A 15027-nucleotide genomic window follows, 5' to 3' on the forward strand; every position below is an offset into this window, starting at 1 on the left:
TATTTACTTATAAAGCTAATATAATTTATATTTTGCATTATCTTTATGTTTCACAATGTGTAGGGTTGAAAAATCCTACTTTTATTTTCCATATTTTTCCATATTTTAGAGTTTAGTACATATTTTCGTTAATTTCCATATATTTTCCATATTTCATATAAAACAGTCCATATTATATTAGGTTTAACAATAAAACAAAACAAAATTCCATTAACTTTTAAAAATACATTTCAACAATAGAGATTTAAACACATGTTCAGTAATCCCTTTAACATCAGAGTTATTTGAAAATTAGCAGTCCTATCAACAATGGGAAAGTAAGTTACAAAACTGTATTAATTTAATTTAAAATTTTTAACAGACTTCAGTTGTGCAGCTCAACAGTTAAATGCCAGTCAGAGTACACATAGGTTCAGTTTTGTAAATCATACTATAAAGACGGTAAATATGCCAAAAGTACGTCATTCAGTCAATTTAAAATCAAAACTAACAAGTTACATTTCAGAATTTAAAGAAGATGGTTTATCAACTGACAATAAAATATTATTTTGTAATTTGTGTCAGTGTGCAGTATCATCTACACAAAAGTTCCTGGTGCAACAACACATTACAACTAGTAAACATCAGGCCAACAAACAACTAAATTCCAAGCAGAGACAATTGTTTTTAACACAACCAACAACATCGAATGTAAGATCTGAGTTTAACATCGACCTGTGCCGTTCTCTCATCTCTGCTGATATTCCTCTCTACAAACTAAAGAATAAGGTCTTCAGGGAATTCCTTGAAAAATATACTCAACATACAATCCCGGATGAGTCAACACTTAGGAAGACGTATGCTCCATCCATCTACGATGAGACAATACAGAAGATAAGAGATGAAATTAAAGATAGTTCAATTTGGGTTTCCATTGATGAGACTCCCGACAAAGAAGGTAGACTTGTTGGTAATGTAGTTATCGGTTTGTTAAGTGAACAATATTCTGAACGAATTCTTTTACATTGTGATGTTCTAGAAAAGTGCAATAACAAAACTACAGTTAAACTGTTCAACGAAGCTATGGGTATCCTGTGGCCAAAGGGTATTATGTACGATAATGTGTTATTCTTTATTAGCGATGCTGCCCCTTATATGGTCAAAGCTGGACAAGCATTATCTGTTGTATATCCTAAATTGACTCATTTTACTTGTGTGGCGCATGCATTTCATCGTGTGGCAGAAGTGGTCAGAGACAATTTCCCTAAAGTAGATTTGTTGATTTCATCAGTGAAAAAAGTATTTCTCAAAGCTCCCAGTAGAGTTAACGTGTTGAAAGAAATGTACCCTGAAATTCCATTGCCACCAAAGCCAATTTTAACTAGATGGGGTACATGGCTAGAAGCAGTTGAATATTATGCCGAACATATAGACTCTATTAACAATGTTCTCCTTGCATTGGACTCTGAAGATGCAGTCTCAATTGATACTGCGAAAACAGTTACCTGTGACATAAGTGTGAAGAATGACTTAGCTCACATTCAGCATACATTTTCATGCATCATAAAAACGCTCAAAAGTCTCCAAAATAGGCACCTTTCACTATCTGAAAGTTTTGAAATTATAAATAGTACTGTGGAACAACTGAATCGTGGTAGAGGTAAAGTTGCAGATGCAGTAAGAGCTAAGGTGGACACTGTACTTTCAAAAAACCCTGGATATGAAGAACTACAAAAGGTTGTTGCTGTGATGAGTGGTGAATCAACAGTGAAGATTAACTTGGACTTATCCCCAGCAGACATTGTGAAATTGAATTATGTACCAGTTACTTCTTGTGACGTCGAACGCTCTTTTAGTCAGTATAAATCTATCCTCAGAGACAATAGAAGAAGATTCACTTTTCAGCACTTGAAAGAAATGTTTGTAACCTATTGTTATGGTAACAGACAATAAAAATTGTGTTTTGTTGAAACTACATTGGAAGATAAGGTACGTCCATTATATTTTTTGTTTAGTTTGATTAAAATGTACCAATATTTAACGTACATAGTCATTTTTTTATAATTTTAAGTCCATATTTAATTCCATATTTTGGTAAAAATCCATATTTAATTCCATATTTTGGTAAAAATAACTACATATATATTTACATATTTCATATATTTTTAGTCCATATAAATCCGTTCCCTGTTAATGACAAATGATAAACAATCTCCTAACAACACAGAGTTGTGATGACAAACAAAAATGCTGCGAGTTTATGCATCAACTTAATACAAATTATGGCACATCTGAAGATGCTTGGGGAAAGGGGCATGGAGATAGAGCTTCATGGTTTCTTAACCTCGCATTAGAATCAGGCAGTGTGGTGCTGTGTTCGGCACTACTCTCTGACCATCTTTTACAACCTAGAAAGATCTGATATTAAATTTAATACTGGTAGGAAGCTGAGTGAACTTCAGGGCTGTTATGAAAATTTTGGTGATGAGAAAAATTCCGTCACCACCCAAAATTTGACCTCGGACCTTCTAGTCCGTTATCAGTTGCTCAGGTATTATAGGCTTATGTTGGTATAATTGCAAAATAGTAGTGTCAATACATCCTTAACAGAGGAACATGTATCATGAATACAATAGATTTACATATGTATACATTTATGTAATACAATTTTGTTCACTGTCGTTTGATAAAAAGAAGGGACTGGGGAATGGAAGAAAATTCTACAATTACTTGTAACATCTATACAGGATTTAGGATAAATAACATTTATTTGTCACGTGAACACATTTGGTCAGAAAGCATATAATTTATACAAAAATTCGTGTATGCTCAATTTCCATTCATAAAAATACTCAAGCACACAAATCATGTAGATTTTTTTCTTGAATTGTGTATGAAGAAATAAACTTTTAAGATGTTTTTAACAAAACATTTATTTTCATACTATACCAAACTGTACAGAAAACTCTCTTAAGAAGTATGAATGCATTTCTCTAACACACTGAAATATCACACATTTAGAACATCATTTCACTTTGTAACATTTGAATCTAAGAAAATAACAACTCTTCATAAAATGGTAAGTATTAGAGATGAACGAGCAAGAATGCAAAACTAACAGCGCCTGCAAAGCCGAAAACCCGCAAGACAGTCCTGTCATTGACTGCTTGTAAGCAAACGTTCAAAACAATGGGACTTGCAGCCTTGAATTGTCACAGTTGTTTATACCAGACTGAAATTTTATCTCTTCTGGCAACTGTTATATATGTATAAACAATCAACAAAGTAGCCTATTTGAAATATCATCTCTACCTTTCAGTGTAGTAATCTGTTCCCCAATCTTTATTTAATTACTAGGCCCTTATTAAAAGACTAGGAAATGTTTCTTCGTATGTTTGAGATCAAGTATACAATCTCAAGTAAAAAAAACCGCTTTATTTAATGCTATGCTTTATTCTCAGAAACTCAAATTTATTTGAGAATTTTTTTTTTTATTTATATAACCATAGATAATATCTGATAGTAGAACCAGAACATTTTGATAACTGTGATACTGTTTTGTCTTTTTGTATCAATTAAACATCTCTAAATGTTATTTATTTCAATGATGTATGTTATTCAAAGTTACGAAATCTTTTCACATCGACCAAATGCTATTTCGAGAATGATGAGCGAGACTCGAAGCACACAAGAGTTACGAGACTCGGAAGACAAGTGCAATGAACACAACAAGCGAGAGCAGCAGTTAGTTTTGTTCATCTCTAGTAAGTGTACACAATCAATAGAGCATAAGAGGTTTACAAAATGTCATTCTAACTTAGTTTTATTGAAGAACAAAGAAATATGTGTAAGCAGTTCGAAATGCTGTTAAGATTTAGGATAAACGGACAGGAAGACGTGGAAATGGATCTGAACGTGAAGGGCTGCGAATTAGATAATAAAATATAAGTATTGCATTCACATTAAAAATCCTATATCAAATTTCATATTTCACTGATCACCATATGTATGAGAATGTCAGATTAGTAAATGAGAAAGTCAGTCACCCACAAACAAATATGGATACTCATAATTAAACTACTATATTTTATTAAGTACTAATGGTACAAGTCAAGACTTTAGGCAATCTCTAGTGTCAATTTCTTTGCCAATAATCGTAATTCTAGTATAAAATTAAATTGTGTACGAATTTGTAACAAGTTTACAAAAGTTTCAGCTACGATTTAAAGAATATGGAGGCCAAACGACAACAAAATTACTCAGTTAATATTCTTTATGTAAACTGATTTACCTAATTCTTTTAATGATTATTAATACGAGTCTCATCCAGAATGTAATGGGGGGGGGGGGGAAACAAATAAAGATGGTAAATGAAAAAGTGACAGGAACTTCACAGCATTTCTGTAATTGCGTCAAATGTTTAAGTTCTCAGTTGAGTATTATTGTAATACATAGATTTTTTAAAGCATTGGTTCTTATTTGTAAGGATTGTGGATATGACTGAGAGTGAAATAAATTTAATGCAATTTATGCATTGTATTAATGATTGTTTTGCTTAGCTACTTTAGTGGATATATACCAAATATCTGTACAAATATTTACAATGGAACTACTATGTTTCATCTGAAGGATCCATTGCTAAGCAAGTGATGTCAAAATAGTGTGACAATTCATTCTATGTTAACATTTCCGTAACATTTTATTCATTTCACACTTGAGTATAAATGTGTCATCTTAAAAATTGTACGTTTTTACTTGTATAACATTACTTTACACCAAGCCCTACTTTTCACGTAGCAACCATAAATAAAGAAATTATCATAATTTTTAATATTCTTACAAATGTCCATTTAACCAGTTCCGTATTACAGTTTCATTCCATAATCAGTTTTCACGTGTTTGTCATCATAATAAAACAGATGCATGAATAGACGAAAATCTAAAAGTTCAAAGTCTGGACTGTATATTTTTGATTACAGCATGTGAAGTGTAGTGTGCAGCAGGCACACGTCATCTGAGACAAAACCTTACCATCTATTTTGGATTGCGACTGAAGATGAAAATAATGTTAAAGCAAATGCTGCAGTACATGAACAAGTAGCTAACTTTTACAAAAAAAAAAAAAGGGCATACAAAAACTTGTAACATGCTGTGACAAGTACCTTACAGTAGTAGTAAGTAAAGGTTTTTCTCTTTAGATGCCATGACGGCGCATGGGGGCATGGAGGTAGAGCTCCTTGCTTAATGACCTACACCTGAGAAGAACCAACTTTTCAATTTGGCAGGAGTCTAAGTGGACCTCAGGACCTTCTAGTCCATAGCCAGTTGCTCTAACAACCGAGAACCCCTGTCATAATAATGGTGATGATGATGATGATGATGATGATGATGATGATGATACAGTTGAACCTGGTTACTGCAACTATGACTAATGTGACTCTTTAAGAAGTAAGTTTTCATCTGTATTAAAGAAATGTTATTCACAATTTTAATAACAACACACTTTTAATAAGCAACTTGTTTATAGAGAAACTAGGTTCACTTTAAAAAAGTAAGAATGCCAAATTAGAGTATGTATTCACTGTTAAGACATGGCCTGCTTTGAAATTCGTGAAACTCGAAGCTGACCATTCTTGCCTCAAACAATTTTAGGTCCTTTAATAGTGCTATTATTGCTTTAGAAATAGTGAAATGTTTCGTAACACATCATGATGTTACTGAACAAACAAATTATGGAAAAGTTATCATCACAATTTGAAGGCATAGTTTATTCCTTAGAAGCAAGTAGTCCAAAATAAGACATTTTTCCTTTGTTTGCAAAATAATTACATTTATACGTTTTCTCTTCAGATCCCCATAAAAATTCATAAATGTAGTTTTACTGTATTTACATGAAGTACACAATGACATTATGGAACCTCGAACTTAGAACACAGTGACCTACCCCATTTTGAATTTTGAAACAAAGGAAAAAAAACTCTCTCATATATATATATATATATATATATATATATATATATATTTTTTAATCGTAAAAATATTTTTTTCATATAGCAGAAGGACAGTGTTTTACACATACCAATTTTGAAAAAAAATGTTCAATATTTCCAAAAATTTTACTGCTGTAAGCTGTACCTAACCCCTTAAGATTCACAGTTAATCCCATAAATAAATCAAGGAATAAAACCTACTATAATAGCTAGATAAACATTATATTAAGGCTTTCACAGTGACTGTGATCAGAATTAGGCTTTTGGGTATTCAAGTTCCAGGACATGGTGGAATACTCGAACGCCTAATTAAGGTAATCATTCCAAACTGTAAATTAATTTCAACAACATTATGGATTTGAGATAGTTTATCCACTGTTCCTCAAAAATACTATCTCTGCATATGCACACAAAAGAAGCAGGTTACTTGAGCATAGACAGTCAATGCCAAACAGCAGGGACTCTGTTTACATGCTATTGAACAAGGCTGATCACAAGAGAAGCAGATTCATGTCTGTCTGCATTCTAATAAACTTGTTGGAATGAATTCTCACTACCTGTAGGCCTACGTGGTGATCTCTAATTACACAAACAATTAAAATGGATAATGAATATTCTCCATTATAGGAATAAAGAAACAAGTCTCAATCTAACAGAAATGTGATTGAGAAGCGCTGGAAAGAAATAAGTGTACAACTGAAACATGGTAAGTAATATCCTACAACTAGAATTACTCCGTAACTTGGAAATAATATGTTCCATAAATAGGCATACAACTAACATTATACCAGCATTAATATGAAATACCGTACTATGACCATGAACTACAATATACAGTAGAACCTTTATTATCCATGGCAATGAAGGAGGTGAACTGAATGGTTAACAGAAAAAATCGGATAATAATTCGTACCATGAAAGATTTTAATAAATTAAGTGCATAATACTTAAGGCCTACATTTTCAAAATTTCTTCTGTGATATTGTGTTTAATGTGCTCGGTAGTGGATCAGAAGTTCACTAATTTAAGTCCGGCTCTAAGGGTTAAGGAAACTTCTTGTTGTGGTTGTCTGCGAGAAGATAGGAATAATAGAGGGCCCGTGTTGTATATTTACATACTCGTACTTTATATACTTTATCCTTCTTTGTTATTAAATCACGCAAAGTTGTAACACCAAACTCGTATTCTAATGCGACATGAGCCCAGTTTCTCTTATCCCAAACCTCTCGATTATTTGCACATTTTTGTGTACTTAGCACAACATGTTTTCTTTTTGACATGGAAGATGTTTTGCACAGAAGTTAAATAGTACGATCACTCAGAACAGTAAAAATAAGGACGAAATAGTGCACAGGTTTGCAATTATTTGGACGTTCTTGGGGTCATTTCTTTGAAAGCAGGTACTGTCTATTTTGCAAGTTAGAAAAAACACCCTCTCCCCAAGTAACTGTTTCTGATGCCGGCAGCAGCAGCATCATTCCTACTAGGTACATCCTGTATAATGTAAAGGATTGTAATAACCCTTACTAGAAATAATAAGCACTAACAATGTACATGGCTTCATATTCATAAAAGAAAAGGAGAAAAAGATAGTTGGATAATCCGCCTATCAGTTAATAGGGTGACAGATAATCGAGGTTCTACTGTAAGAGGGACATTTAGAAAGTGAGATCCAGTCAAATACAATAAGAATCTTTTAAAATCATCAGTTTGCAAGTAGGCTGCTTACCAATATGACCCCATCGCAACTGCAGTGTATTCTTCTGTGAACTCACGGTGCCACAACACTTCAGTGACATTCCCTTACATTTCTCTCCATAAAGTTACGGAGTAGTTGTGAGCTGTCTCAAAATATGAAAAGATCAGTTATAAGTCACATTTCATTTGGGGCAGTGCAGTAGTGTGTTGTGTTGAGTGCTGAGCAATACTTAGATATTCACCGCGTCATCATACTGTATATACATTCTGAAGATGTACATACTTGATTATTTCAATTCCCAAGAGCTGAATCTGGGATGGATCCTAGTACTTGGGCCGTTTATGTGTGATGATGGATGGCCCAAGTGGTATTCGTAAATCTCACGCTGACAGGTGGGCCATCCTTCCTGGGGCCCTGCAGGTAAGGTCCCATGATCTACTGATGAGCTCCAAGCCCTCAGAGCCAACATTAGCATCGGAAACCTGTATTATCTCCAGACATCAACCCAACCTATTTTTATTATTACCGATAGCAGATGAAATGAGGGGGAAGTGAAGTGTTGATGGAATAAAAGAGGGAAATGGGAGTGCCCCAAGAAAAACCCTATGCAACATGTTTTGTCCACCACAAATTCCATCCAGACCTTACTGGGGATCGAACCCAGGCTACCTGGACGGAAGGCCAGCACACTAGCACTGTAAGATGTACATAAAGTGCAAGAAATTATGCAGCAGAACAAGACAAAAACTTAGATATAAATTTCCGAACAGCCAAAAGTACGGAAAGGAACGTGTATGCAGTCAATCCTGACACTAGATCAGTGGTATTTAATCTTTTTTTGCTAGAGTACCTCCAAACTGCATTGCAATTATATAAGGATTAACAAAAGACTATGATCGATATAGTACCTACTAAAAATAAATTATCATCATCATTATTATTATACAATAGTTACTGATGCAATAGTAACAATCTAGTAATGATTTACGTAAATTGGTAATCAAGCAAGGTAAAACAAGAGTTGATATTGCAAAAGAAACTATAATATAATGTAATAATTATCAACGAGTGTAATAAGATAAATATGTTAGCACTTTTGCATATATAATCAGTGGGATGTGTACCCCTTGAGACAACCCCGAGTACCCCTGGGGGTATGCGTACCATAGATTGAATACCACTGCTTTAGATGAACTAAAAGAAAATATTTCCACAGAAACTGGTCCATTAGTGCAGACGAACTGACAAGTGTAAGTAATAGTTTCTGAAGATATATAAATGTATCCAATGCTTACCCACTACATTTTACGTGATTCGGGTTCCATATATTGCGGATAGATGGCAGGACTGTGACCCATTTTCTAGTTGCACATCACTTCAGCAGGCCACACTGTTCATGATGTGTATCTGTGGAGAGTTTTGTCGTGTACTAGGGTGAGAGTATGGTTAAGTGTTCGTGTAAGTGTAATGTATGGAATGAGTGATGATGAGGAAGGGAGAAGGGGAAACCCGGTACCGGCATATAGCCTACTCCTATCTAATAGCACCAAGGGAGCTGCCAGGCTTAACGTCCACGTCCAACAGACGAATCACCATCAACATTACATATGTCTTCTGTTCATATGCACTGCGGAGAGATTTGGAATTTCACCCAGGCATATACAGTAGGTGCACAATCTAGTGATTAGAAGTTGTGCACTGCCATCTCTCCTAGTCCTGAGGTAGAAATTTTACATGAAAATTTCTGACTCAACCAGGGCTCGAATCTGGGCCAGCTAGTCTAGAGGCAGACACACTACCACAGAGCTAGCTCGGCGGGCTAGTTTTTGAAGATGTAGACTGTGCATCATACAAAATGGGCAGCATATTCTCTGCAAGATTAAGTAGCGAATTAATTAATTAATTTGACGTGTATATGTCATAACTTTACAGAGGAGAATGTAGGGGAATGCCAGTGAAATGTTGTGCATTGTGAGTTCTTAGAAGCAGATGCTGGTAGTTGCAAGGGAGACGCGCTGGTAAGCGATCAACTTGCTAATTGATAGTTTTTAAAGCTTCTCGCTGTATTATCAATAACTTAAGAATTCTGGGTAGGATGGCACATGTGCTGTTTATTAAAGTAGACTGATTATTGAGGAGCCATTTATCACTTTGTATGCTTATTGGATTATTATTTGTCTTTGAAATGAGTAATATAGTCGAAAATTTCACCAGGTGTGAAGTTATGGCAGTAAATAAAATTAAACGATGTGATCTGTTAATTTTTGGTTCTGCTCCCTTGTATGGTTTGTATGGTAATGCAAGCCCTCACATCACACAACACATTCATGCTGAGCTGCTTTGAAATGTCAAATGGAACTTGTTCAGCCATTTACTATTGGACCTTGATCTGCCTCTCAGTTATTACCATCTCTTTTAGCATCACAATTTCTGCGAGCAAGCTCAGAACTTCATAAACGAATATATGAAAGCAGTCGTGAAAAACTGACTATTGCTTTTGGAACAAGTTTCTTTGGCGTAGGTATTAAAAACTGGTGCTCTGCCATGAAAATGTCTCAATTGTCATTATGGTTACGCAGAGATATAAAAGTGGTCATAAGTTGTAGGTACCTTTAAACACTTTTCACATTTTACTTATTTTTTTTTTTTTTTATTTTGGGAAATGAAATTTTTAAAATTAAAAAATGCTTGAAATAATTATTGAAGATTCCTTTACAACTTCCTGTACGTTTTTTCCTGTTTTACAGATCTATTAAGGATGGGGGGGGGAATGAACAGATTTGTAGTGTGTTGAAAGGTACAACAGGTTCATGTACCTTGGAACATACCCTCTTGTAAGTTGGAACACAAAAAATATAGGTGGGAATATAAGCTGTAAAAACTGACAATCATATTCAAAATGTATTTGTAACCATAAACCAGAGCAGACCTCTCTGATTGAGATTTTATTTCCTGGAAGAGCAATAATTGCTTCAACAGCTTTCTTCAAGACATCTGTATCAATTGGGGGCCTCTTAACTCCAGACTTACTTTGTGACATGATCTTAAAATAAAAGAAAAACAAAACCCCATAGTATCGTGTACCTTGGAGCATATTCCATGGTACAAGATGTTTTGTGTTCGAAGGTACAAGAGGGTGCACTTTTAAACAAATATGGCTCCCAAAACTAGAGATTCGAATAAATCATGGGAATTAAAATATATTATTACTCACCAGATGATAGGAAACACACCGTACTTGAAAGATATTAACAAATATAATCTGGTTTTGTGTTTAGAAAACATATCAATCAACGAAATGTTTACTTTTGGTACTAAAAAAACTTCTTTTGTCCATATAACTCACACTTTGCAGTAAATCAAACCAAAACTACGACCAGAGCTATTTAGCGGCTTTCTCAGTTTGAATCCTCTAGGTAGCAGCAAAAATTAAAAAACAAAAAATGTTCAAAGGTACACTATGCTGAAGGTACAACAGTCTTCCCTACACTCTTACTTTCCAAACAGCCCTCACAGTAGGTCTATGACCATTATTATTGCCTTGCCTTTATTTACAGTATATAATGAATGCCAGTTTTTTCTATTCACTGTTAAGGAAAATAAATCATCAAACGTATTAAGCAATATCTGAAACATTTGATGTGTACAGTTAAAGAAAAAAAAAAGGCCGAGTCTTGATGGGAATCCACCTATATGTAGGCAACAAGTTTGGCACAACTGTTCACAAGTGGCATAAACATACAGGCTCTCTTTGTTTACTGCACCTGTGCAATGATTTGTATTTGCAACTTAGTAAAATTAGGTAGGTCATTTTTTTTTTTCTGGAACTGTACATGATAGAAAGAACTCCCAACCTTTGACATCAGTTATATGTACCAAGAATTTAGTCACAGATTTACCTGCTTCAACATGCGTCTTTTGTGTGCTCTCCAACTATATACAATTAGCACCGATTGCCTGCATATTGGCAACCTGCTTCCTTTGTATGTGCATTCTTACTTGTGACCATATCTTTCTCTTACTGAATATTTTCAGTGCATTAAAGTTCCAAGTTCTGTGACTGCAAAAACGGAGTTCATATTTCTGTACAGGGTAAAGGGGCAGACTATGGTACACTTAGTTGAACTGCACTAATACCAGCTGATGACAGATTCTGCAGACAAGCAGAAATGCTGGAGAAATACTGAGATAGGGTTATAATTGTTTGACATTACACAGCACACTACATAGTTTGTCAGCTATTCCCCCACTTTTCATTTTTTTTTTCGGTACTGATATAGCAAATACACTGGGGATACAGAATTTGGAAATGGACAGCAACAATAGTTAGATTACTGAAATAACCTCTGTAATGCTTAGGAAATCGTAGAAAATTTTATACATTTTATTGTGAAAATCAATAAAGCTATGAGAGTACATTTAGAACCAAAGGTTATTTCTTAATGAGCACTATAGGCATGATTATTTTATAGTCTTTAAGAATACTGCATTGTAACAAACAAGAATGCCTCTCTCTTGAGGATATACAAAATGAGTTTACCACAATGTAATCCTTCGTAATTAAAAAAAAAAAAAAAAATCGCAGTCATACTTGAAATATACAGCATTACTTTCCTAACATTCCAATATGATATTGGATTAGAAACATTAAGTGTCTGTTAGAGTCTATTTAAAAACTGAGTTTCTGTTCGATATACGGGACGTTATGCTCCATTGCTATTTATTTTCCCAACCAAAATATCTTACTCTTTATTCTTAAAGGGACTTTCACATGAAGATCAGCACAAAAAAATCAACTGTTATACTTTTTGTTTAACAAAATTCTGTGTTCTTTTCTAAATAACAATTATACAGATTTGCAATAGATATTTAAAATACACTGCAATGACTTTACACAATCAACACATCCACTTAAATGTACATTATTCTGCTACTTAGAATCAAGTGTTTACTTTCATATATAAATATATACAGGGTGGAAGTGAAATAACTTTGCAGATTGAAAGGGAAGATAGGGTACATGTAAATGAATAGAAAACCTATATTACGTTTTGCGGTTAAATGCACAGTTAATTAGAAAATTAAGTTGGAAGTTTCAGCAGTCTGACTACATCCCCGCTAACACACTCTTCTCGTGATATAGATGTAAGAGGTCAACAAACTCGATCTGTCTCGCTAGGTGAACTACTCTCTGACTACAACATTGCAATCTGTTTGCATCGTGCAGTGGTTTGAAATTAGTGGTTTTTAAATTAAATTTACACGAAAACCATCCACACTATTGAAATACGCCAGAGGGATAAATTATTTTTTATTAAATTTCCTATCGATATGGTCAAAAATCATGATTCTACTTGCAACAGTTACTGAATAAGAGGATGTTGAACATTTGGGAAAAAACATTTTTATCTGAGAGAGAGAGAGAGAGAGAGAGAGAGAGAAAAGAAAAAAAAACTATGAACTTTCCACCAAAATGTTATTACAGTTTTTTGTTACAACATGAGCAATTTGCTCTGAAAATCTGCAAGGTTATTTCACTTCCACCATGTATATATAGAAAAAAAAAAAAAAAATTAACCACATGTTTCACTTTTTCTTTTGCTAACCGAATATTGTTTATTACTAGTGAATTAATCATTGAGCCATCACATATACAATTCTTGTCTACTTTTCGGATCATTAACTTGTGATTTTACTGTAAAAATGTCAACTCTAAATAAACGAACATTTTTAGACATAATTTAAATCATCTCTTGCATTCTATTTACTTTTATTATAATATGCAGGGTGTATCTATATATGTGTCCATAGATGTGGGGGCATATTCCTGACACCAAACCGTAACAAAAAGTTCATATGAACATGGGTCTGCAAACCCTTCGTTACGGAGTTATGAAAGGAATTTCCTCTAGTGACCCCTGATTATGTAATTCACCTCAAACTTGCATTTTTCCCACTTTCTTCATTACAGTTGGTCATGACATTTGCTTTGTTTTGTCTGATTGCCTTTTGTTCTGGTTTGTGTTATTTACAGTAACATTCATCACATCACAAAATGTATTCAATGAGAGACATGACAGATATGCACTACATTTATGGTCTAGCAGATGGGAATGCGGTAGCAGCACGTCATTTGATCAAATTCGTAACACCCCAGGAAATTTTGCACAGAGTACGGCAAAGCATAGAACGCAGGCTCAGGGCATGCATCAAAGTAGGAGAAGGTCACTTTAAGCAATTTTTGCAAATGTGTGTTGTTAAATGTATCACATGTAGCATTACCAATAAACCCGTAACTCCCTAACAAAAGGTATGTGGACCCATGTTCATATGAACTTTTTGTTATGGTCTGGTGTCAGGAATACACATTTATGGACACATATAATAGATACATCCTGTATATTATGAAAACCATGCAAAATAAAAATAGTTGAAGAAAGACAAATTGTGTTTCACTGATAAAATGAAAAAAGAAAAATAATTATATTTTCTTTTCAATTTCCATGTAAAGCGCCACATACAAGTACCCTTAAAAATCTTAATTAATGCTTCATGCACAAGTCCACTTAAAAAGAAAAAAAAAAAAAACTCAGTGCATGGTTACAAGATTTCCTAGCAGGAAATACATATTATGAAGAGTGATGTATGAAATATTACGATAAATAAACAAATGGGAAACATGGGCTATAAAAATGAATCAACCTAATTGAAATTCAAAGCTACAAGTAACTTTTCAGACATCTTGCATTTTATATGTACATTCACAGCCCCACTCTAGTTGAAAATTCACAAACATAGAAAATATAGTCATGATTATCCTCACATCTGATTCTTCTACATGATGAACGTCGTAAGAAATGCAAATGAGCACAATGTTAATAACAATACAAAATATTACATACACACACCAAAACAAATGTAATGGAATGTAATGTAACTAGTCGAAATCTAAATGAGAAAATAAATTAAAAAACTGTCCTTATAAGTCACAATATGTGATTAAAACCTCATTGGATATGGAGGGAAATTACCCTTTGGTTTTCCTCTCATTCGTCGCCCTCTTTGAGGTCCTCGTGGAAAATGACCCCTTTGGGAATCACCTGGCCCTCCTCTTACTAACATTGCACGTCCTGAAAAGAGATACAATAAAACATATTATGGATAATTTTTCTAAAATAATGTTGACTGATTGCTTTTCAATGTTTCTAGATTACAGTCATCATATAGGACAGGGGTCAGAATGCAATGCATCTTTGACAGACATCTGTGGGCAGCACTGGGCATGAAATGTGCAGATATGTGAGTGACGTAACCTACAGTCAGCCAGTGGCATACTTAGCAGTATATGAGTTAGTTAGG

At 34.2% G+C, this 15027-nt stretch overlaps 1 protein-coding gene across 5 annotated transcripts in view; it reads right to left on the reverse strand.

The window, feature by feature from the left end:
* Positions 1-2894: 2894 nt before the first annotated feature.
* Positions 2895-15027, reverse strand: part of Mgtor (nuclear basket protein megator) — a 112929-nt gene continuing 100796 nt past the window's right edge. For all 5 annotated transcript variants that reach the window (XM_069845483.1, XM_069845487.1, XM_069845484.1 and 2 more), the window contains one exon: positions 2895-14798. In XM_069845483.1, the coding sequence (XP_069701584.1) occupies positions 14668-14798 (131 nt within the window). In that variant the 3' untranslated portion in view covers positions 2895-14667. The remainder of the gene's footprint in view (positions 14799-15027) is intronic.

Source organism: Periplaneta americana, chromosome 14 (genome assembly GCF_040183065.1).
Source record: "Periplaneta americana isolate PAMFEO1 chromosome 14, P.americana_PAMFEO1_priV1, whole genome shotgun sequence".
Classification (NCBI taxonomy): domain Eukaryota; kingdom Metazoa; phylum Arthropoda; class Insecta; order Blattodea; family Blattidae; genus Periplaneta; species Periplaneta americana.